Source organism: Scyliorhinus torazame, chromosome 27 (genome assembly GCF_047496885.1).
Source record: "Scyliorhinus torazame isolate Kashiwa2021f chromosome 27, sScyTor2.1, whole genome shotgun sequence".
Lineage (NCBI taxonomy): Eukaryota > Metazoa > Chordata > Chondrichthyes > Carcharhiniformes > Scyliorhinidae > Scyliorhinus > Scyliorhinus torazame.
This window is the reverse complement of record NC_092733.1, coordinates 23,276,688-23,302,842: the sequence shown is the minus strand read 5'-3', so window position 1 is coordinate 23,302,842 and position 26,155 is coordinate 23,276,688. Positions and strand designations below refer to the sequence as shown.

Sequence of the window (26,155 nt, the reverse complement as noted above, 5' to 3'; positions counted from 1 at the left end):
ACGGGGCGTACCGTTGCATGACTGGGGGCACTTACCTGCATTTCAGGGTGTAGATGTTCCCTATAAACTTCACTAGCGAGAGAGGTTCAGGTTTCGGCACCGGAAAGATCACAGGTCTCACTCGGAGGGGTCTTGCTTCCTCGGATTTTGGCCTGAATGTCTTTGGCTCCTTCCCTTCCTCGCGTTTCGGCGACACGTTCTCTGCACATAGCATTGGCTTATGCTGCTTACGCTCAAAGTCTGAACATGAAAGAGAAGCGGTTAGCTTGCGGTCTCATTCCATGCACGAAACACATGCCCACTTCAACCTCTCTTAAAACTGCCAGGAAGATGTTCTTGAGAATAACGTCAGATTCAGTCACCTTTTACTGATAATCTGCAAGTACAATTAAACCCTCCAAAGATCACTCTGCTCTGTAAAAGCTCCCAACTTACTTTTAAATACGACCACTGCCGAAGATGGCATAGAAATATATCTTCCTGAATGTAGTGGCGCTTAAAGGCATTTGGAATGAGATACCATGTCACAATCAAGGAAGTGCCCACTGCAAAATGCCTGATCCAACATCTGTTAAGATTCAGTGGACATTTTTCGTCAAGCTGCCTATGCTTTAATCCAAGAATAATGTTCTGACATGTGAATGCCAACTACATTCAATCAATCTGTGCAGGAAGATATTGAGTTACTGCCCCTCAGATGAGTTTTAAGATGCATGGAATTGGCTGCTTCCATGATTTAAGTTTTGGGAGGAGAGAAAAAGAATAAGTGATTAGTGGAAGCGAGGCATGGTCAGGGCGCACAATTGCCTCTGGCCCACTGCACACAGCCGTTTAGAGGGTTTAACTGCACTTACTGATGGGGCGGAGGGACTATTCCACATCTGCCCAAAATAGAGTGGGTACAAAAGTAGTGTCACTTATCGTTTATATTCCCGCACTGCGTCTCTTTTCACATCCAGCGCCACACACAATGTCTTAATTACAAGTTACACTCTGACAGGAGATGAGTGAATCGGCGCAGCTCTGGCCTACTTTTAACCAACCTTTCCCTGAACTGCTCGGACTCTGTATGTTATGCTTGCGAGGTGAATGTTATGCAGGGTTTTCTAAGTTGCCAAACCGCATGCAAACGGGGCTTGATCTCATACCGATATAGGCTTACTTACACATTACAATGAGTTATACACCATGGCTCGATTTCTACACAAAGGAAAGAGTTCGAGAACAAAAAAAAGGTACAATAAATACAATCCACTCACGTGCAAATTAAAGCAAAAGAAAAAACAAACCAAACTTATATACATAAGCAAGCAAAAGCTGCAACTAATCCTGAACTTCTAGGGTTAGGCTTTGCATTCTCAAGCATGTCAATGAAATGGAGGCTCAACTTCATTAGGGAGGGGATTAACTTTGTGTCTGGATCACAGCAATGTATAATCACACAATTTCCCTGGCAGTGCATTTCAATTTAACAAGTTCTCTCTCTCCAGCACTGTCAAAGATCACATTTAGTTTTTGTTTTGGTTAAGTTAGACAAAGCCAAAGGATCTCACATGTGTCGGTGAGTGCAGGTTCAGCCTTTTCGTGGAGTTCCTCAAACTGAGACAGACTCGGTAACTTCCTTTTCAATCCAGATTTCAGATGGCCACGCATGTGGTTGGAGAGGCCTACACCCGTGGTTAGTGTCACTCCACAATACTCACAGGTTCCTAACTTGACTGGGTGCTCTGTTGTCCAAAATGAAATTAAGATTCAGTTACCACCCTGCCTTCCACAGTTTGATCGCTAAATTTAATTTGAGGTTCTGGCAGGTCTCAACCTAGTTCCCAGGGGTCGTGAGCCCACCACACAATTTTAAAGGCTCTCGAATTTAGCACTGACTGCCTACAAGGTTCCTTTCGAGGTTGCTGTGGAAACTGGAAATGGAAATGTCGTATTAGCATTATGGCCTGCTCTTGGGAGGGCAAGGATTGGTAAAGATGATAGGCAGCTGGGGGTTGGGCGATGGGTTAGAGAGCTAGGAGGAAAGCTCTGTACTACAGGTGATGCCCTATCTGACTAAGAAATCCTCAATGACTGCAAAGCAGAAAGATGCACCACTCCCAGTCACGCAGCTCTCGCACAAAACACACATACCCGGTTCACTCCTCATCCATGCATCAAGCCAGGTATTTGGAGGTAGGGTAAAAGAGTTGCAAAGTAAACGAAGCCCCAGAGTCCACTCGATGAATCCGACAACCAGCGTTTACCACTAAACAAACTCCTGTAAAATGCTCTTCAACGAATTTCCTTCCAAGATTCTGTGTTGGGTCAAAACTGGATGGAAACTTACTTTTATTTCAACATGCATCCGGAACGAGTCTTTGTGCTGTTTGAAGCACTAGCAGATTCCTGCAATCAATATATACCGAAAAACATGGAAATGCTAGTTCTGTTGAGGTGCACTGTTGAAGGACACTGATGTGACAGCAGCAGACAGCACATTGACCGACTATTACTCAAACAAGAGTCTTTAAGGTACAGGAACAGGTCATTCAAACCCTTCGGTCCATACTGGAAACAGACTGATATTATGTCTGAGATACAGAACATTTCAACTGAATACAGCTCCTCATCTCCGAATTGCCCATTACAGTGTAGCTCTGACCCCAGATTTGCTTATTACAGTGCAGCTCGTACCTCAGAATTACTCATTACAGTGCAACTCCGACCCCAGAATTACTCATTACAGTGCAACTCTGACCCCAGAATTACTCATTACAGTGCAGCTCCTATGCCAGAATTACTCATTACAGTGCAACTCCGACCTCAGAATTACTCATTACAGTGCAGCTCTTCCCCTAGAATTACCCATTGGTGAAACTCTTCCCCCAGAATTACCCATTACAATGCAGCTCCTCTCCCCAGAATTGCCCACAGTGCAGCTCCTCCTCAGAATTGCCCATTAGCGCAGCTCCTCACCAGAATTGACTATTAGTGCAGCACCTCCCCCAGAATTACCCATTACAATGCAGCTCCCACCACAAAATTACCCATTACATTGCAGCTCCTCTCCCCAGAATTGCCCATTACAGTGCAGCTCCTCCCCAGAATTGACCATTACATTGCAGCACCTCACCCCAGAATTGTCCATTACAGGGCAGCTCCTGCCCCAAAATTGCCCATTTTAATGCAGTTCCTATCCCACGAATTGCCTATTACAGTGAAGATCCTCTCCTGTCCATTAGTTCAGTTAACCTCCACCCAGAATTGCCCATTACCGTGCAGCTCCTCTACCCAGAAATGCCTATTCCAGAGCAGTCCCTTCCAGTGCAGCTCCTGTCCCCAAAATGTCCATTATAGGTCAACACCTGACCCCAGGACAGCCTATTATAGGGCAATCATTTCCCCCCAGAATTGCCCATTAAAGTGAAGCTCGCCCCGCAAGAATTACCCATTAAGTACAGATCCATCCCCAGAATTGCCCGTTACAGTACAGAATCCCCAGCATTGCCTATTAGTGCAGCTGCAACCCAGAATTGCCCATTACAATGCATTTCCTCCCCCCCAGAATTCCCCATTACACTACTGCTCCTCCCAAAAATTCCCCATTATATTACAGCTCCCCCCACCGAGAATTCCCCATTACACTGCTGCTCCTCTCAAGAATTCCCCATTATATTACAGCTCCCCCCCACCGAGAATTCCCCATTACACTACTGCTCCTCCCAAGAATTCCCCATTATATTACAGCTCCCCCTCATTACAGTGTCACTCTTCTCTCTCAGAATTATCCATTGCAGTGCAGGTCTTCTCCAGAATTACCCATTGCATTGCAGCTCCTACCCCAGAATTATACATTACAGAGCATCTCCTACCCTAGATCTGCCCATTACAATGCAGCTATGCTCTGCAGAACTGTCCATTACAGTCCAGCAGCTCTCCCCAGAATTAACCATAACAGTGTACTTCTCACTCAGAATTACCCATTAGTATAACTCTTATTCCCCCGGAATGACACACTACAAAAAAAAAGGACAACGTGGTGGCACAGGGGTTAGCACTGTTGCCTCATGGCATTGAGGAGCCGAGTTCGATCCCAGCCCCAGGTCACTGACCGCGTGGAGTTTGCACATTCTCCCTGTGTATGCGTGGGTCTCACCCGCACAACTAAAAGATGTGTAGGGTAGGTGAATTGGCCACGCTGAATTGTCCCTTAATTGGATATTTTAAAAAACCAGAATGACCCATTCCAGTGCAGCTCCTACCCCAGAGCACTGCAGCTCCTCTTCCAGATATTCCCATTACAGTGCAGCACGTGGCACAGTAGTTAGTACCGCTGTCGCACAGCACCAATAACCTGGGTTTGATTCGTATCTTGGGTGGCTGCGTGGGTTTCCTCCGGGTGCTTGCTTCCTCCCACAGTCCAAACATGTTAGGTGGGTTGGCCATGCAAAATTGCCCCTTAGTGTCCAAAGGTTAGATGGGGATATGGGGATAAGGTGGACGAGTGGGACTTGGTAGAATGCTATTTCTGAGGGTCAGTGCAGACTTGATGGGCCGAATGGCCTGCTTCTGCACTGATTCTATGATCCTACACCCAGAATTACCCATTTCAATGTAGCCATGGCTGCTGATTGCCCATTATAGTGCAGCTCCTCTCCCAGAATTACCCATTAGTGAAGCTCGTCCCCTAGAATTGCCCATTACAAAGCAGATCCTCTGCAAAATTACCCATTACAATGCAGCATCTCTCCGCAGAATTGGCCATTACAGCTCCTCCCCCAGAATTACCCATTATAGAGTGGAGGTCCTACCCAGAATTACCCATTACAGTGCAGCCCCCCCCGCCCCCCCCCACCCCCGCTATCATTGCCCACTACAATGCAGCTCCTCCCTGCAGAATTACACATTCCAGTGCAGCCCCTTCCCCTAGAGGTGCCCACCACAGTCCAGTGCCTCTCCTCAGAATTACCCATTTCAGGGCAGTTACTCAAGCCAAAGCCAGAATTGGCTATTACAGTGCAGCCCCATCACCCATAATTGAACATGACCGTGCATGTCCTCCCCCAGAGTTACCCATTACAGTGCAGCTCCTCCCCAGAATTATCCATTAGAGTGGAGCTCTTCGCCCAGAACTGCCGTCACAGTGCACCCTCTCCATCAGATATACCCATGGTGTAGTTCTTTCCCAGAAAAGCACCTCTGCCAGAATTGCCCACCATAGTGCAACCCCTCCCGCGGAATTGCCCTACATCAGTGTAGCTCTCCCCAAATTTGCTCCTAAGCAGTTCTTATCCCAGCATTGCTCATTACATTGTAGATCCACACCACAAAATTGCCAATTACAGAACAGCTCCTCTCCCAGAATTGTCCATTACAGTGCAGCTCCTCTCCCCAGATTTGCCCATTAGTGTAGCTCCACTCCCCTGAATGTTCATTACAGTGCAGCTCATCGCCCAGAATTGCCCATTACCGTGCTGTTCATCTCCGCAGAAGAATCCCCAGATATGTCCATTACAATGTAGTTCTTATCCAGAATGGCACATAGTGCAAATTTGTCCATTACAGCACAACTCTTCCCCCAGAATTCCCATTACAGTGCAGCTGTTCCCCCAGAATTGACCATTACAGTGCAGCTTTTCCCTCAGAATTGCCCATTACAGTGCAACTCATTTCCCAGAATTGCCCATTAGTGTAGTTCCTCTCTCAGAATTGCCCATTGCAGTGCAGCACCTCTCCCAGAATTCCCATTACAGTGCAACTCCTTTCCACAGCATGAGCTATTACAGTGCATCTCCTCTCAAAATAATTAACTATAACAGTGCAGCTCCTCTGCCCAGATCATGACAGTGCATCTTCCCCAGATATATCCAGTAGTGTATTTCTTACTCAGAATAGCACATTACACTACAACTCTGCCCCAGAGATATAGTTCTTCCAGCCAGAATTGCCGATTACAGTGCAGCTCCTCTCCCAGATTTGCCCATTACAGTGCAGCTCCTCTCCCAGAATTGCCCATTACAGTGCAGCTCATCTCCCAGAATTGCCCATTACAGGGCAGCTCCTAGCCCCAGATTTGTCCATTAATGCATCTCCACTCCCCTGAATGTTCATTACATTGCAGCTCGTCTCATTGAATTGCTCATTACAGTGCTGCTCCGCTCCCCAGAATGAGCCATTACCGTGCAGCTCCTCTACCCAGAAGAATGATGCATCTCCTCCCCCAGATATGCCGATTAGTGTAGTTCGTATCCAGAATGGTAAATTAAAGTACAGCCCAACCCCAGAATTGCCCATTGCAGTACATCTCCTCTCCACACAATTACCCATTACAGTGCAACTCTCCCCCCGGAATTGCCTATTACAGTGCAGTTCACTTCCCAGATTTGCCCATTACAGTGCAGCTCCTCCCAGATTTGCCCATTACAGTGCAGCTCCTCTCCCAGATTTGCCCATTACAGTGCCGCTCCTCTCCCAGAATTGCCCATTACAGTGCAGCTCATCTCCCAGAATTGCCCATTACAGGGCAGCTCCTAGCCCCAGATTTGTCCATTAATGCATCTCCACTCCCCTGAATGTTCATTACAGTGCAGCTCCTCTCCCAGATTTGCCCATTACAGTGCCGCTCCTCTCCCAGAATTGCCCATTACAGCGCAGCTCCTCTCCCTACAGTGCAGCTCCTCTCCCAGAATTGGTCATTACAGTGCAGCTCCTCTCCCAGAATTGGTCATTACAGTGCAGCTCCTCTCCCAGAATTGGTCATTACAGTGCAGCTCCTCTCCCAGAATTGGTCATTACAGTGCAGCTCCTCTCCCAGAATTGGTCATTAGTGCAGCTCCTCTCCCAGAATTGCCTATTACAGTGCAGCTCCTCTCCCAGAATTGTCCATTACAGCACAGTTCCTCATCACAGCATGAGCCATTACAGTACAGCTCCTCTCCCCAAAAGAACCATGACAGTGCATCTTTTCCCCCAGATATGCCCAGTAGAGTATTTCTTACCCAGAATGGCACATTACAGTACAGCCCCACCCCCAGAATTGTCCATTAGTGAAGCTCTTTGACCAAGAATTTCCCATTATAGTGCAGCTCCACTCCCCAGAGTTGCCCATTCCAGTGCAGCTCCTAGCCCATAATTGCCCATTACAGTGCAACTCCTACCCTTGAATTACCCATTAAAGTGCAGCTCCTCTCCCTTGAAATACCTATTCCACTGCAGCTCCCATCCCAGAATTGTCCATTAGTGTAGCCCCTGCCCCAGAACTGCCCATTAGTGTAGCCCATACCACAGAATTTCCCATTACAGCGCAGCCCCTACCCCAGAATTGCCCATTAGTGCATCTCCACTCCCCAGAATTACTCATTACAGTGTCGCTCCTTTCCCAGGATAACCCATTACAGTGTAGCTCCTTTCCCACAATTAACCATTACAGTACAGCTCCTCTCCCAGAATTACCCATTACAGTTCAGCTCCTCTCCCAGAATTACCCATTACAGTGCACCTCCTCTCCAGAGTTTTCCCTCCACAGAATTGTCCATTAGTGTAGTTCCTCTCCACAGACTCGCTCAGTACAGTAGCTCCTTCACCTGCAGAATCATCCACCTGTGCGAGGTAGAAAACGTTTAGAGTTTCACCCAATGTAATAGCCGTATTCCTGTCATGGACTTAAAATCCTAACCAGCACATACTACCTTTGCGTGCTCAACGTACAAGAAAGAATCTAACTTCTCCTCCAATTGACATTCAATGGAAAACCATTGTTGGATTCTCCACTATCTGCAGCCTAGGGTGGGAAGAGTGTACAAACCATGGACCAGAACGTGAACTGATCTAAACCATACAAATACCATGGCTACAAGAGCATATCAGACGATGGGAATTCTATGGAGAGTAACTCAACTCCAGATTTTCCAAAGGCTGCCCACCATCCACACGGTATAAGTCAGGAATGTGATGGAATACTCTCCACTTGACTGGATGAGCGCAGCTCCAACAATGCTCAAGAAACATGACACTATCCATGACAAAGCAGCTCGCTGATCAGTACCACATACACCACTTTAGACATCTCCGCCCCCCCCCCCCCACTGAAGCACAGTGGCAACAACAGTCTGTACCTTCTGCAAGATTCATTCCACAACTCGCCAAGCCTCCTTCAATAGCACCGTCCAAAGCTGTGACCTCCACCACCGAAAAGGAAAAAGGCAGCAGGCACATAGAAACACCATCAACCTTAAGCCAAATACCACCTTGGCTTGGATTCTCTCTGCCACTGGGTTGAAGTCCTGGAACGCTTTCTCTCCAACAGCCCTTTCTCCCCAACTAGCACCTCAAGGACTGCGGCGGTTCCAGACGAGGGCTGCCCACCCCACTTTCCAAGGGCAATTCGGGATGAGTAACAAAAGCTGGCCTCGCCAACGATTCCCACATCCCCAAACACAAAGTGAAAAAGAAGCCTTGGAGCTCCCAAGTACAGTCACAACCAGTGGGTGTGTTGAGACTGTGGCTAATAGTCAAGATCAAAACAAAACGAAAGCTATTTTAAAAGCTCCGTAAAGGAGGTAAGCCAGAGTGACACTTCAAGCATTGAGTGTTCAAGGGAGGTGTCTTAATCTGCCACCACATCTCAATACGGAGCTACCTGCCGGGCTGAATAGAAGTCAAGTTATCTGACAGTAATGCCCCTTCATGGTATCATGAAGGAGCCAGGCCAGGTCAGGAGCATGGGAAGGTAACGGCCGTGGGCATCAGAAATCATGGCATACAAGAATTAGAAAAATACTGAAGGGAACTTGGAATGTATTAAATGTTACGTTCTCTCCCCTCCATTTCGCACATCAACCCACTCAGAGGAGAGGTAACTCCGCTTCAAGCTCACATCCACCAGACTCCAGAAGATCTGAGAACCACTTAATTAACTGCTTCATGCAACTGAAAATTGAGTTGTCAACAAGTGCACAAGCATGCTTACAACACAGGGTGACAGGAGCTATAGTTCCATTTATTATAAATGACCAGAATTTGAGAATATTTATAAAAATGGAGCATGCAAAATAAGAACTTAAGTGCCAAAAAACAAAGGAGGGAAGCAAAAGAACTGAAGCAAAAGAAGGAAGTAACCATTGCACTATTGTGTCAAAATAATTAGTCCTGCTTCTAATCGCACGTTTGAGCCAGCCTGGCTATAACCAGGAGTAACCATGTCTCCCAGGTGGCAAGTTCCAAAGAGAACCAGGAAATTGGGAAAATGCAATAAACTGAATAGGAAAGTGTTGTCTCATATCTTCCCTGCTAATCAAGTTAATTTGAGCCAATTTGCAAAGCTGCTAGAGAAAGCAAAAAAATAAAAAGCTAAATGTTTGTATTTGGATTAACAGATTTTTGACAACAAATATTGCAAGTAATCTACAGGTTGCAGTGGCTGGGCCATGAAGCTTTCTGCTAACTGGGAATAACTAAAACACCAGCCGTGCCTTTGGAGTCAGGATTCCAACTGCCCTATCTCACTGAAGGCTGCAAACCTCTTAGTAACCAGCTGCATGGGAGAATCCCCCAAGCTTTTCTATTGATGCAGATATCAAATCGGTACTTACTTCGCATTAAAAGATTATTGCAATTTAATCCAATCCAACCGATTACAAATTTTACATTTTTAATTTCTTGTTTTGGACGATGACTAGATTTATTCTGCCATTGAGGCACAATGGTATTGATGCCATGGTAGGTGTTTTGCTCACTCCTTACATGTTCCTCCTCCATGTACAGTGTGAGCTGGCAAAGCATTAACAACATGCATTTATATCATACTTTTAACGTTGTAAAACATTCCAAGGCACTTCAGAGGATTGTCATCAAACAAAATTTGACATCAAGCCGCTAGAACAAATGACCACAACCTTGAGCAAAGTGAGGGTTAGAGAGCTGGAGAGGGAATTCCCCAGAGATTTAGGACCAAGAGAGCTGCAGGCAATGAGTAAAATTGGGGACGCACAAGAGAGCGGAATGCGTGGGGCACAGAAATCTCACAGGGTTGTAGAGCTGGAGGAGATTAGAGAGATAAGGAGGGACAAGGCCGCCCTTGGATGAGAACTTTTAAAGTGAAGCCTTGTCGGATCGGGAGCCAATGTAAGCCAGCAAGCAGAAGGATGATGGGTGAATGGGACTTGGTGCTTAAGGGTGAACGCATGCTTACAGAGGGTAGAATACGAGAGGCAGGTCAGGAGAGTGTTGAAATAGTCAAGTCTGAAGGGCGAAGGCATGCAAGAGTGTTTCTGCAGACAGATTAACTGAGGCAAGGGTGCAGTTTGGTGACGTTATGAAGACAAACATGTGGTTGGAAGCTGAACTCAGGGTCGAATACAACACCAAGAACTGGTTTGACCTCAGATACTGACATGGGAGAGAGATGGAGCTGGTGCATAGGGAATGAAGATTGCTGCAAGGACTTAAGATTATAGCTTCCAAGCAAGGGGAAAACCATCAAGCAATTCATCTCCCACACTACAAAAGATCATACTATCTATCTGCACTGTTCAAAACTGCACCTACAAACCAGATTCTCTACCTATGTTTTCTTCTCCTGCTGGAGAATTGTTGTAGAGAGGGTGTCAGCCCTCTGTTACCTCGACCAAAAGATAACTCTTCATGTATCAGCCTAGTGGACTGCAGGGGCATCACAACTGACCCAATTCTGTTCTTATCCAACTTTCACATTTGCATATTTTCCAAAAAGGCTCGCTGGGCAATAAAGTGAGGGAACAGGGGGATTTATTTTCCGAATCCCCAGTTGAGAATGGTAACCTCAACTGCTTGGATCAGCTAACTCAGCAAAGATTGGGTCTCAAATGGGATACGTTCGGATGTCGGATTTAATCACATTAACCTATCAAGGAGTTGCTTGACGAACAAAATCATGCTAAGGTAGGCTATTTCACTCTCGTGTCCGTTTGTTCGGCATCCATGGACAGCAAATATTCAAAAGGAAGGTCAGGAAACAAAGTGGGTTCACTGTCTGCTTTAAGCCTCAAGCGTGCCAAGAGTGGAAGTCTCTCGAGAACAAATCCACAATAGACTGGCTCAACTAGCATGCATTACGAATGTGGCTCAACACAACTCGAGTAGAATAACCTTTCATTTGTGGCTGAGCTTGTTCCAATTGCTGTTACAACGCAGCAGAGCTCTTAAGGAAGCAAAAGAGTGCAATTTCTGCACTTACAACACAAGCACTCATCGGAAAGGTGAAATCCCAGGCTAGAAATTAGGAAGCTCAGAGTGCCAAATTACAAACAACCTGGATCTGCCATGAGATCTTGGCAACGCTTGACGTGATGTAGCAAAATAAAATTACAGGTGTAACTGCCTTTAAGAGCAAGAAATCTAAGACCATAAGTTGAAATAACCCAAAGTGGGATTCTGGAGGAAGTGCTGAAACAACACATCAACGTTGAGAGCCAGACAAAGGCTCAATTTTCTTGATTCCTTTCATGAGCTTGATATCAGGGGATGTTCATTTCTGGAGCTTTGAGGTTTTAGCTCACTTGTTGGGGATGCAGATGTATACTTTCACCTTCAATTTAGCAGTCAGTACAGAGTTGGGAGTACAGCCCAGTGCTCTTGAAACAGGTTGGGGTTCCCGCAACTCAATGCAATGTTGTATCTTGAACAAATCCCATTCGGAGCGTATGGGCTGATCTTCGGGTAAAATGGTGTCCTCCAATCTCCAAGGAAATAGCTCTTCCACAACAGAATGAGAAATAGTTGAAGCTGGGCAAAGTCACCCCAACTGAACTGCCCTGACATCGACCACACAACAAGCAGGACAAAGGACTTCTGGCAAATCAAGATGAGGATTCTTCGAAGATTCACAGGTTGGAATTAGCCTATTATGGAGTTCAAAGTATGACTTTTTTTTGGGAGAGCAACCAGTACTTGCAAGACTTCTATGCAGTGAGAGAGGAAGAGCACTCGATGCTGTGTCAAAAGCACATGCATTCTGGAGCGTATTTCACTACAGAAAAGGGCCATCATGCTAACACAAGCTCCCTTAATATCATGGCTCAGGCCTGTCAATTAGGCAGATATCACTTTTTCTTGCACAAGTACACTGCACCAAATAAAATATTTGTTCGATTCCCCTTTGAACGATTTCTATAATATTCTAATCTCTTATGCAAAAAGCAATGTGCAGAAGTATTATGTTTATGAAGGGTCCCTGAAGGATAGGGTACGCCTGTAGGAAGGAATAAACTTTTGGACCGAATTTTTAGAGCTTCTTGTCAAAACATTTTTTTAGTGGAAAACTAAGTTAATGATGAAAGGCAAGTAACTTCAGGACACTCTTGGAAAAGACAATGTGAAAACACACCAATAGATCACCAATCCTGTAACTTTCTCTCCCTCAGGCCTCTCCATCCAATATTCCCAGCTATTGACGAACTTGGGGCTATATTTTACATGCAAGAAGACACTGTTTAAAAAAAACTAACTGCATATTCACCAGGTTTATTTTAGCAGATTTAGTCAGTCCATTTGCTGTGGAAAAACATCTTTAGTCCCATCAATAGTCTCACTATTGTCCCAAAGTGTTTCAATCAAAAATAATACATATCTTCCAATTTATGAGATAATTCAGTATCACCCTTTCACTGAATATATCTGGTCACTTCAATATTTGATTAAAATGGAAATTCCGAGCACAAGACTGGCTAATCAAACCAAGTATTGGATGCTGCTCCTCAACAACAATTGACCCCTTTAACATGACAGTTTCCCCTCTGATTCCATTAACACTTTGCTCCAAACACAATCTAAGTTCAGAATGGCAAAAGCTGCATTTCCCCTGCTGCGCACGAAGGTTCAGGTGGCTGTCGCGCTGCAGTTCCACAAGACACTTCCACTAAAAGCCATTAACCACCGCAGTTACCCACTCGTCACCATGAACTTCCGATGTGGCACTCAAGACTGGTTTACATGGAAGCAGAAAACACGGGAGATGCGCAAGCGAAAATGAACGTGTGGGAATGTTTCAACTAGGATTCCTCATTGCGCTCCAACCAAATTCTTCATCTCTTTCAGATGCCAACCTGCTGCTTCCCAAGCTGTGCTCACTTTAGCCTTTTGTGCATGCATTTAAAAAATAACTTCTATATATTTTTTAAGTTTTTCCAATTAAGGGGCAATTTAGCGTGGCCAACACACCCACTCTGCACATCTTTGGGTGGTGGGGGGCAAGATCCTCACAGACACGGGGACAGTGACCCGTGGCCAGGATCGCACCTGGGTTCTCGGTGGCGCGAGGCAGCAGTGCTAACCACCGTGTCGCCCTACATTTTTCTATATAAAGACGAATTAGATGCTACACGTAGCTTTGAATTTTCATTGTGCCAGAGACAAAAATTCAAGAAAAATAAGTTGCGAGACCAAATATCTGTCATGGGGCTTTATTTCTCAGTGACCTTTATCTGGACTCTAATAAAAGCATTACCATCATAGATCATACACACAAACTGGAAATGTGTTACCTTTATAATTCTTCAAGAGGCAGATTAAAGTAATGCAGGGCTGGTGAGATCAGCACCCTTCTTTGAATGTACACATTGAATTAACTCACATCAGTCGTAAAATAAATTTAGAGTATCCAATTTCGTGTGGCCAATCCACCTACCCTGCACATCGTTTTTGGGGTGTGAGGGTGAGACTCACTTAGACACGGGGAGAATGTGCAAATTTCACACTGTCAGCGACCCAGGGCCGGGATCGAACCTAGGATCTTGGCGCCATGAGGCAGCAGGGCTAAGCCACTGCGCCACCGTGACACCTGTCATACTGAAGTTATGAGCGCATTTCAAAACAGAGATGTTCTGCGCCATGCTTTCCACCCTCCGCTGTCCCCAATGATCCCTGACGACTGCAGTGGGACGAGGATAGTATCTACGTGGTGTTCTATCACAGATTAGCAGTTGCCACCTGTGACCAAATGACATTTCTGTCCACAAATAAGAAATGTACAAATATTCTCAGGACTACAAAACTGTCACAGAATTCCCAACCGTAAGGGCTTCTCATAAGATATATAAACCAGCAAGGTGCTAGGTTCAATTCTCAGGTCCATGAATTGGGTGAGCAGGAAGGAGGTCAGGCCACACCAACTCTCAGCACTGCCGCCACATTCGGAGACAGGGAGAATGAGTGAAAAAAAAAAAACCAGGCTAAAGATTCCTCCTCCTGATGACTGCGCAGCAGCCAAAAGAGAGAGAGGGAGGAGTGAGCTTGTGTGTGGCAAAATACATATTAGTGAGCGCGAGATCGGGACTGAGGGCGCGGGGTCGGGACTGAGGGCGCGGGGTCGGGACTGAGAGCGCGGGGTCGGGACTGAGAGCGCGGGGTCGGGACTGAGAGCGCGGGGTCGGGACTGAGAGCGCGGGGTCGGGACTGAGAGCGCGGGGTCGGGACTGAGAGCGCGGGGTCGGGACTGAGAGCGCGGGGTCGGGACTGAGAGCGCGGGGTCGGGACTGAGAGCGCGGGGTCGGGACTGAGAGCGCGGGGTCGGGACTGAGAGCGCGGGGTCGGGACTGAGAGCGCGGGGTCGGGACTGAGAGCGCGGGGTCGGGACTGAGAGCGCGGGGTCGGGACTGAGAGCGCGGGGTCGGGACTGAGAGCGCGGGGTCGGGACTGAGAGCGCGGGGTCGGGACTGAGAGCGCGGGGTCGGGACTGAGAGCGCGGGGTCGGGACTGAGAGCGCGGGGTCGGGACTGAGAGCGCGGGGTCGGGACTGAGAGCGCGGGGTCGGGACTGAGAGCGCGGGGTCGGGACTGAGAGCGCGGGGTCGGGACTGAGAGCGCGGGGTCGGGACTGAGAGCGCGGGGTCGGGACTGAGAGCGCGGGGTCGGGACTGAGAGCGCGGGGTCGGGACTGAGAGCGCGGGGTCGGGACTGAGAGCGCGGGGTCGGGACTGAGAGCGCGGGGTCGGGACTGAGAGCGCGGGGTCGGGACTGAGAGCGCGGGGTCGGGACTGAGAGCGCGGGGTCGGGACTGAGAGCGCGGGGTCGGGACTGAGAGCGCGGGGTCGGGACTGAGAGCGCGGGGTCGGGACTGAGAGCGCGGGGTCGGGACTGAGAGCGCGGGGTCGGGACTGAGAGCGCGGGGTCGGGACTGAGAGCGCGGGGTCGGGACTGAGAGCGCGGGGTCGGGACTGAGAGCGCGGGGTCGGGACTGAGAGCGCGGGGTCGGGACTGAGAGCGCGGGGTCGGGACTGAGAGCGCGGGGTCGGGACTGAGAGCGCGGGGTCGGGACTGAGAGCGCGGGGTCGGGACTGAGAGCGCGGGGTCGGGTCTGAGAGCGCGGGGTCGGGACTGAGAGCGCGGGGTCGGGACTGAGAGCGCGGGGTCGGGACTGAGGGCGCGGGGTCGGGACTGAGGGCGCGGGGTCGGGACTGAGAGCGCGGGGTCGGGACTGAGAGCGCGGGGTCGGGACAGAGAGCGCGGGGTCGGGACAGAGAGCGCGGGGTCGGGACAGAGAGCGCGGGGTCGGGACAGAGAGCGCGGGGTCGGGACAGAGAGCGCGAGGTCGGGACAGAGAGCGCGAGGTCGGGACAGAGAGCGCGAGGTCGGGACAGAGAGCGCGAGGTCGGGACAGAGAGCGCGAGGTCGGGACAGAGAGCGCGAGGTCGGGACAGAGAGCGCGAGGTCGGGACAGAGAGCGCGAGGTCGGGACTGAGAGCGCGAGGTCGGGACTGAGAGCGCGAGGTCGGGACTGAGAGCGCGAGGTCGGGACTGAGAGCGCGAGGTCGGGACTGAGAGCGCGAGGTCGGGACTGAGAGCGCGAGGCCGGGACTGAGAGCGCGAGGCCGGGACTGAGAGCGCGAGGCCGGGACTGAGAGCGCGAGGCCGGGACTGAGAGCGCGAGGCCGGGACTGAGAGCGCGAGGCCGGGACTGAGAGCGCGAGGCCGGGACTGAGAGCGCGAGGCCGGGACTGAGAGCGCGAGGCCGGGACTGAGAGCGCGAGGCCGGGACTGAGAGCGCGAGGCCGGGACTGAGAGCGCGAGGCCGGGACTGAGAGCGCGAGGCCGGGACTGAGAGCGCGAGACCGGGACAGAGAGCGCGAGACCGGGACAGAGAACGCGAGATCCGGAGCGAGAGAGGGTGCGAGAGAGGGAGAGAGGGTGCGAGAGAGCGAGAGAGGGTGCGAGAGAGGGTGCGAGAGAGCGAGAGAGGGTGCGAGAGAGCGAGAGAGGGTGCGAGAGAGCGAGAGAGGGTGCGAGAGAGCGAGAGAGGGTGCGAGAGAGCGAGAGAGGGTGCGAGAGAGCGAGAGAGGGTGCGAGAGAGCGAGAGAGGGTGCGAGAGAGCGAGAGAGGGTGCGAGAGAGCGAGAGAGGGTGCGAGAGAGCGAGAGAGGGTGCGAGAGAGCGAGAGAGGGTGCGAGAGAGCGAGAGAGGGTGCGAGAGAGCGAGAGAGGGTGCGAGAGAGCGAGAGAGGGTGCGAGGGTGCGAGAGAGCGAGAGAGGGTGCGAGAGAGCGAGAGAGGGTGCGAGAGAGCGAGAGAGAGAGGGTGCGAGAGAGCGAGAGAGGGTGCGAGAGAGCGAGAGAGGGTGCGAGAGAGCGAGAGAGGGTGCGAGAGAGCGAGAGAGGGTGCGAGAGAGCGAGATCGGGTGCGAGAGAGCGAGATCGGGTGCGAGAGAGCGAGATCGGGTGCGAGAGAGCGAGATCGGGTGCGAGAGAGCGAGATCGGGTGCGAGAGAGCGAGATCGGGTGCGAGAGAGCGAGATCGGGTGCGAGAGAGCGAGAGAGGGTGCGAGAGAGCGAGAGAGGGTGCGAGAGAGCGAGAGAGGGTGCGAGAGAGCGAGAGAGGGTGCGAGAGAGCGAGATCGGGTGCGAGAGAGCGAGATCGGGTGCGAGAGAGCGAGATCGGGTGCGAGAGAGCGAGATCGGGTGCGAGAGAGCGAGATCGGGTGCGAGAGAGCGAGATCGGGTGCGAGAGAGCGAGATCGGGTGCGAGAGAGCGAGATCGGGTGCGAGAGAGCGAGATCGGGTGCGAGAGAGCGAGATCGGGTGCGAGAGAGCGAGATCGGGTGCGAGAGAGCGAGATCGGGTGCGAGAGAGCGAGATCGGGTGCGAGAGAGCGAGATCGGGTGCGAGAGAGCGAGATCGGGTGCGAGAGAGCGAGATCGGGTGCGAGAGAGCGAGATCGGGTGCGAGAGAGCGAGATCGGGTGCGAGAGTGCGAGAGAGCGAGATCGGGTGCGAGAGAGCGAGATCGGGTGCGAGAGAGCGAGATCGGGTGCGAGAGAGCGAGATCGGGTGCGAGAGAGCGAGATCGGGTGCGAGAGAGCGAGATCGGGTGCGAGAGAGCGAGATCGGGTGCGAGAGAGCGAGATCGGGTGCGAGAGAGCGAGATCGGGTGCGAGAGAGCGAGATCGGGTGCGAGAGAGCGAGATCGGGTGCGAGAGAGCGAGATCGGGTGCGAGAGAGCGAGATCGGGTGCGAGAGAGCGAGATCGGGTGCGAGAGAGCGAGATCGGGTGCGAGAGAGCGAGATCGGGTGCGAGAGAGCGAGATCGGGTGCGAGAGAGCGAGATCGGGTGCGAGAGAGCGAGATCGGGTGCGAGAGAGCGAGATCGGGTGCGAGTGTGTGATGGAATGAGTGAGGGATTGTTTGATTGCGTGAATGCCCATCAAATAGTTAATGTCTTAACTATTTAAGAAGGGCGAGGAAGGGCAGCATGGTGGCACAGTGGGTTAGCACTGCGGACTCACGGCACTGAGGTCCCAGGTTCGATCCCAGCTCTGGGTCACTGTCTGTGTGGAGTTCGCATGTTCTCCCGATGTTTGCGTTAGTTTCGCCCCCACAACCCCCAAAGAAAATGTGCAAGCTAGGCGGATTGACCACGCTAAATTGCCCCTTAATTGGAAAAAATGAATTGGGTACTCTAAATTTATTTTTAAAAAGGGCGAGGAACCACTAAATTACAGAATTGCTAGTAGTCGCCAACGTCTTTGTGGGGAAAGTTACATAATTCTCTATTTTAGGACAAGAAATTTGAGCTGATTCGAGATAACCAACATGGATTTGTAAATAGAAGCATATATCTAATGATCATCAATTAATGTTTTGAGGATGCTGAAGGTGTCGTGGGGACATCAATTGATGTAGCTTACACAGACTTCCAGATGGCAAATTATTAATCTGGTTAGGTGGTAGAAACCTGTGCAGGGACAATGGAGATATCTTCAAATTGGAAGAAAATGATTAGCAGCATCCGGAAGAATTTGGAGTGGCAACTGCTGCGTCACAGAGCCAGGGACCCGGGTTCAATTCCGGCTTCGGGTGACTGTGTAGACTTTGCACGTTCTCCCCGTGTCCAAAGACGTGCAGGTTGGGTGGTTTGGGCATGCCATGTTGCACCTTAGTACCCAAACGGTTATATGGGGTTACTGGGATAGGGTGGGAGCGGGGGCCTAGGTACTCTTTCCAAGGGTTGGTACAGACTCAATGGGCCGAATGGCATCCTTCTGCACTGTAGGGATTCTATGAATTTAGGCGGGCACCTTACCCATTCACTGTACTGCTTAATGACTTTGATAGCACAACAGAAAGCCACATCTCTAAGTTTCTGACGGCAATAAGATGGGTCGCAAGTAGGTAAGTGAAGATGGGAGCATAAAATTTCAAAGTGACATTGTTTGAATCACAGAATTTACAGTACAGGAGACTATTTGGCGCATCGAGCCTGCACCGGCCCTTGGAAAGAGCACTCTACCCAAGCCTACAGCTCCACCCTATCTCCGTAACCTCACCTAACCTTTTTTGAACACTAAGGGCAATTTAGCGCAGCCAATCCACCTAACCTGCACATCTTTGGACTGTGGGAGATGTCATGTGAGAGTACCTTTAAGAAATGGGTGTTTATAAATGGGTATGTGTATAAATATCTGTAGTGAGAGTATCTTTAAGAAATGGGTGTTTACCACTGCAGTGATGTCAGAGAGTGGGTGGAGCTGGCTGTCTGTCAGCTTTTTACTTTCATTTTTGAGCAGGCTGCAAGGTGTGTTTTTAGTTTCATTTTCAGAGCTGGATAGCTGCAGTCACAGCCAGAAGGTGTATGAATCTCTCTCTGTAATCTAAAGACTGTAAATCGATCCTGGTGATTTAAAACTAATAACAGTAGTGACTTTAACCTGATGTGCTTCCGGTAAATGGTGTTTTAAGTCTTATGGATGTTAAAAGGAAAGCTTAAAGGATTACTTAGTGTTGTATTCTTTGGGGGTTGCATTTGAATTAATGGTTGCTAAGATGGGGCAGCACGGTAGCATTGTGGATAGCACAATTGCTTCACAGCTCCAGGGTCCCAGGTTCGATTCCGGCTTGGGTCACTGTCTGTGCGGAGTCTGCACGTTCTCCCAGTGTGTGCCCTCCGGGTACTCCGGTTTCCTCCCACATTCCAAAGATGTGCAGGTTAGGTGGATAGGCCATGATAAATTGCCCATCGTGTCCAAAATTGCCCTTAGTGTTGGGTGGGGTTGCTGGGTTATGGGGATCGGGTGAAGGTGTTGGAGGGTGCTCTTTCCAAGAGCCGGTGCAGACTCGATGGGCCGAATGGTCTCCTTCTGCACTGTAAATTCTTTGATAATCTATGTTCACTATATGTTTTAAAAAGGTTAACTTGAGTTCATTGTTTTGCTTTAAAAAGTACTTTTCCATTTCTGCTGTGCCACACCTGTAGAGTGGGCCGTGTGCTCCCCATCCCACAATCTATTAAAAATTGTGGGTCAGGTGAACTCCATGATACACTTTGGGGTTCTCTAAACCCTGGCCCATAACAGAGGGAACACCGGAGCACCTGGAGAAAACCCACGCAGACACGGGGAGAACGTGCAGACTCCGCACAGACAGTGACCCAAGCCGGGAATCGAATCTTGGACCCTGGAGCTGTGAAGCAACTGTGCTAACCACTGTGCTTATCGTGCTGACCAAGTGAGCAACACTGTGTCAAATGGACTTCAACATAGCTGAACATGGCATGGACAAAACAGAAGAGGTCCGAGTTGGCGCAAAGCTAGTGGAATCTGGTGGAAAACCAAACGGATTTACGGGTCCGCTCATACAGATCAATAATGTTGAGAGGTCAGGTACACAAAAAAAAAAATCAAAAAGCCAAATGGAATGTTAGTTTCCATAGTTAACAGATTTAGACTATTAAGGGGATGAGGTTTTGCTGCAGTTAAATATAGTCTTGGTCTGAAACAACAAATTTCCCCCCACCGTATCGCATAGACAATTTACATTTTCTCTGCACAGCCGTGCACATACAGTAACTGGAGCAGTCTCGGTGGGACCCTTTCACTTGCTGTACAGACCCATGCAGCGCAGAGGAACCATTTATACGAAATCCTACATACTGCGCACTGCACCTTAGAAAGGATATATCTTGGCTCCGAATGATTCCTGCGCAGATCCACCCAAACGTTACCAGGGCTCCAAGGATTAAATTACGGGGAGAGATTATTATAAACTAGGCTCATATTCCTAGGAATATAAAGGCTTTAGGAGTTTAAATGGACTCGACTGGGTACACAAGAGAAAACGCTTTCACTGGTTGGGGAGTCCACAACAAGGAGAGGTGCTTAAAATTAGGGCCAGGTTGATCCGGAGAGATAAGTTAAGAAACATTTCTTCACACAAAAGTGGTAGAAGAATGAACTCTTCCTCCATAAAAAGCAATGGATGCTAGCTGAATCAATAATTTATTATTTTAGATTGACAAGGTTTTTGCCAGCCAAGGATATTGAGAGATTATAGAACCAAGGTGGGTGGAAGGAGTTAGGATACAGATCAGCCATGATCACTTTGAATATCCGCTTGGGCTGCCCTCATGTTCTTCAACCACAACTTGCATTGTATAAAGTAGCCAGATGCAGCAAGGGGCTTCACGGGGAGGGGGACTGCGGCAGTTCAAAGCAGTAAGTGGCCAACAACTTCTCATGGGCAATCAGAGATGGGGAAATGAACGCTAGCCCAGCCAGCAATGCCCACATCCCATAAATATAGAATTTCGCTAGCTCTTCTATACTTTGCTCAAACAGCCATTCACATATGACCTGGACAGTGTGGTTAGTGGGTTACAACCATAGATGCAGTGTATGTATTGCTGTCAAGTCCGAACCTGTCCTCACTCATCCCAAAGAGAAACGGGTGACATTTTCTGCTCGTGTCTCTTGGCAAATTGAAAACGCAAGTTTTACTCTTACATATGTCACAAATATTGCCAATTTTTTCATTTCTCAACAGTGAAAATCCTAAAATTTGAAACAATCAACCATGTGCAACAGGGCACTGTTGTGTGTTTAAACAAGAACAATACAATTACAACAATCCTTGGCCAAGTCTGTTAACACATTTTAATTAAATCAGCATGGGTCAAACTTGATGTCCTTTTAAACGCAACTCCATTCTCTCTGAAGGGTTGGCTGACTGCTGTGCTCGTACTCTAGCTGGTTTCTGGCCCTGCTCCAATGCTAATCTATTTCTTCCTGGCCTAAATTATCTGTTTACAAGAGGTATCGCGAGGTAATTCTCCATTTGACATGGCAGGCACTGTTGAAATGGCAGGCACTTATTGGTGGAACATCTTAAGGAAAACTAATTTAAACTCATGACTTTTGGTATTTACTATTGCAAAGTGCAATGTGCCGTTAAAAACAGGGTAAACATGACTGGCAATAACCTCATTGAAGGATTCAAATGATAAAATCCAATTCTGGAAACTGGAATTACCACGTGAACAGAGCACAGCCTCCAATACATATCCCTGCATACCTGCGATTTAAGTACTTTGTGTGTGTGTGTGTGTGTGTGTGTGTGTGTGTGTGTGTGTGTGTGGGGGGGGGGGGGGGGGGGGGATTGGCTGGGGAATTATTTTAATGTTTTGGTGACATATTGATGCCATTGAGTGTCACAGCACAGCTATAACCTCCTGTTGCACAGTGATGCAATTAGCACAAGCAAACGAGCATGGAGAAAGGAACACGGGCACGGCTGTGGGTTAATGCAAAGCTGTACTGATAGGACAGGAAATAAGAATTTCAGAGATAAAAAGTTGGGCAATATAGACTCAAAAGTGGCTCGATTGAGTTTGTCTGCACCGTTAACATGGTGCTTTAAAACAACTCTCAAGTCTTCAAGCCTTCATTGAGGGGCTGGGGAAGGAGCGGGGGAAAGAGGAAAATGAAAAGCGTGCCCCACTTCTGATTGCTATTTAGTTGACTTGTACCCGAGATAGATGACCACGAGAATAGCCAAGGCTTGACTGCCACATACTCACATGCCCTAAAGCGTGCAAAGTACCGAAAGACTACGGACAGCCTGAAATTATACTCCAGGCTGAGTCACTACCTTAAAGCAGAACATGGGAGGGGAGAAAGAAAATCTTTAAAACGCGTGGGGGGTGGGAATAAAACCTGAGAGGATTCCGTGTTTTAGTGCAGGATTATTTTATAAACATAAGCTGTAGAACAGCAGAAGCTGGTATTGAATCACCACCATTACCTGAACGTAAATTAGGAGCACCGCAAAATAGGTGCTATTGCAAAAAATGTGTTTGATCAAACTATCAGAAAAGGACCGGGGACAGCAACTAAAGTTCTTTGATGGCCAGAAGTAGGCTGGGCCAAACAAACTCTTTCTGTGCTATAAAAGTCCACAATTCTAAAGGCACCCTTTCCCCGATCCACTGCTAAGTGGCAAAAAAAAAATTCCCCATCCCTCCCCCGTCTTTCGAACTAGGAAAAAGGAAATAGAACAATGCCACAAAAAGTTTGAAAAATATGGAGATGGAAATAATTTATATGTCCTAGTTCCAGAAAAATCCAGCGTCAATGGTTTATCTTCAGAGTGCAGAGTTGTGCTGCTCTCAAAGATGCATGCATTACTAGTCAGAGATTCTGACTGATAATTACTAAGAAAAGTACTGATTCTGATCATGGGATATTATGCAATGAACTCTAAAAAAGGAGATTAAACAGCAGAGGAAAATACAAAATATGGACAGATCCAACAGGAAATCCTCTCCTATTTGCTGTCAACAGAAGGCGCATTACTCAATTTTCTTAAGACAACACTATGCAAAAGTTATTGCTATAAATATTTTGGTGAAATGTGACTGCACTAACCTGTTTAGTATTCAAGTAGGGACAAATATGCGTTCCTTTGAAGGGTATGACTGACTGACATCAATGGCTAACAACTAGAGGGTAATCTTTCAGCCCCTTCCACGCCCTCATCCAACATTGAGAAGTCCTTCGACTGCAATGATAATTTAAATAAAGCCTGGATGCTACCATGGTGGTCATGACAGGTCAAGTGTTACTGGAAATTAAACAGGAGCTATTTGTCAGACTAAACCCCTCCTCACCTACTCTTGCATGTTTCCAGCCGAGAAACCTTTTTTCAAATGAATTTGAAGTCCTTGCTCTTTGTTTTTTTAAAAAAAGCCTCTATATCGGCGTAAACTAAAAGGGCTTCACAGGAACTGGCTCTTAAAAGTGGTAGGTCAAATCTGAACAGTTAGTCTGTCCTTATCAACCTACGCCTTTAAGATGAGAACACTGCACAGAAAACAAGTGACCAATTGTCTCCCCCCCCCCCCCCCCCCCCCCCCCGTTTTGTTTTTAATTCTATAAAATATTTGCTCAAATACCGAATACAAACTTACTTCTCTTTTCTTTGGATGTGGCTCATCGTCCTCAGATGGCATAGAGGAGCTCGGGGTGCACTCAGTTATGCTGCCTTGGCTCAGGTCTGTGGGGATGTAGCACTCTGTCGGAGGCATTTTTTCGGTCTCTGGAATCTTCTGTACCGGTGAGGTCGGAAACCCCAGCTCTACTGTTTTGGGCTGCATTGGCTCCAACTTCACCGTCTTACCCCCGGGCAGAGAACACAGCTCCCCCGACAGCTCCTTAACCATAGATTTGATATTGTTTTTGATGGGCTTTGGAAGAGGGCGGTCCTGCACACAGTTCAGGGAAGCACCCGTGCCAATGTTGGGCTTCTGGCGGATCCATTCCCTCAGGGTGTCTATCGGCGAGCCGTTGATGTGCCATTCAGTCACCCCGAACTGTCTGAGATGGGCTCTGGCATGGCTGGCTAAAGCTTTCCGGTTTTCAAAGTAGTGGCCGCACAATTCGCAGCAAGTATCTGTGGCTGCAGGGAAGAGACCAGGACACAAATCAACGTGTTAATGCGACTCCGGCTGTTTTAGTGGTGCAGCCGTCTGTTTAAGCCAAATGAATGTTCAACAGTCCTGATGGTAAAGGCTGTGGTTTTCTCTGCGCTTGCTGAGTTAAACATTTTACAGCACAGAAGGGTGCCAGTCAAGCCACTGAGACCGTGCCAGCACATAAATATTTAGCCACTTAGTTCCATTCCTCTGCTCTTCCTCTTAGCTGTATCATATATTATTATTTTCTTTTTGAAATAATTATCCACTTTCCTTTTAAACGCCACTACGGATTCTGCTCACCCAATGTTTCTGGGGTGGAATTCCACCTCCTAACAACTCTCTGTAGAAAAAGCCCCTCGCACTTTAAATTTCTGTCCCCTAGTTCCCAATTTATCAGTGGAAATAGCTTTCTTTCCCCCATAACTCATTAAAGCCTCTGCCACTTTGAACACTACTGGATTTCGACGCCTTTCTCTACTTCGCTGAAAATCGTTCCTGGAGACGATGCCGGAATTTCCAGAGAAGTAAGTTATAAATGATTTCAGTTTGGGCTCTGCCGAATGATCTGGTGAGTAAAGGAAATGGCCAGTGCAGCAGTGGGCAGGAATGATCTCGGGAGTTGAGCTAGCTGATCTCAGCCAGGGGAGCAGTGGGAGCACTACAACTGAGATGAGCCCTTGTAAGGGCAGGGGTGGAGGGGAGAAACCCCCCAAAAAGCCAGCTAGGGCTCCTGCTCTTTATACAAGACTTGGACTGGAAAGTATGCATGCGAGGTCAAGATTGGGCTCAGTTGCGATGCCATCCACGGTTATATCGGTAGATAGTTTAGGGCTCTCCACATGAAGAATGCACTCACAGAAGACTGTTCCCACCCTTAGACCTGTAACCCAGCAAGAGTTAGTGCCTTAAGGAGACAAAGAGAGGAACTGGGAAAAAAAACAGATAAAACAAGAAGTGCCTTTTCACAACGGTAATCATTTAAATATTCTATTTTATTCCACATCCTTACGTGAGTTGAAGGTTCACGGTTATTTCCTCCGGCGGCTTTGAATACTCATCAGTACGATTAGAAAACGTGGAAGTGAACAAATTCACAAGAAATACATGCCAGATGTCTGTAGCTTCGACCCTCACCCACCCCTAAGAGTGAAGGGCATTGGCACCGTTACAAATCAAAAGACTTGCTAAATTTTAATGGGATGGAAAGGTTTTCTCCACAGATCTGATGGAGTTATTGCCCCTCCTGAATACCTCAAGCTGTGAAGCAGAATTGAGCAAACAGTGCTGAAATGCAATAAAATTCAAACGTCTTGCCGAGTTCGAAGATATTCATGTCGAAGCTCCCGGTTAGCAATGCAATACCAGACGTGACACATTTGGAGCCCATTGTGGGCCAATCTATTTTTTTCTCCAAAAAACAAGACGAAAGCGAGGAATACTTTTGAGAATTGTAAACCTTGTGAAGTTAGTTGTCTCGTCGCTAAATGAGTTAAGTTCAGAAAAATTCACCTCGTCAAATATACCTCTCGACATGTCAGTATCCTCTCAAGCTGGACAATGAACCTCCTTCTCCTGGGAAGCTGCAGAGAACAGCTTTTGCTGCTGTCCTTTTCTTCTGCATTACCCGAGCTGGCCTTCACTGTGTGACCACGCCAGTGTGCAGTATACAGAATGTTGCAGCAAACCATAGCATCGATGTCAACTTTGCCTCTTGCAACAATAAGTTTTTCCTCAACATCATTTTGGGAGGGAAGCAAACAGCAGAAGAACCACCCATGAAGTGGATGGGAGGAAAAGATTGTTTCAGCAATCTGTGGCTCTTAGCAACCCAATTAAAACAAAAAGAACGCAAATTGTAATATTTTTTAAAGATTTAATTTTTTGTAAAAAAAAGGGAACTGTCCTCCCCAGCAGGGATCTTGCTATCTCCACCTGGTTTGATTCGCACTTAATTCTAGTCTCGCA

At 48.3% G+C, this 26,155-nt stretch overlaps 1 protein-coding gene across 12 annotated transcripts in view; it reads right to left on the bottom strand.

Moving 5' to 3' along the window:
* LOC140403303 (uncharacterized) overlaps positions 1-26,155 on the bottom strand; it is a 215,796-nt gene that overhangs the window by 5,251 nt on the left and 184,390 nt on the right. For 11 of the 12 annotated variants that reach the window (XM_072491129.1, XM_072491130.1, XM_072491131.1 and 8 more), the window contains 2 exons: positions 1,554-1,727; positions 36-240 (listed from right to left, as the gene is read on the bottom strand). In XM_072491129.1, coding sequence (XP_072347230.1) covers positions 36-240; positions 1,554-1,727 — 379 coding nt within the window. The remainder of the gene's footprint in view (positions 1-35; positions 241-1,553; positions 1,728-26,155) is intronic. The other variant, XM_072491135.1, reaches the window with a different exon arrangement.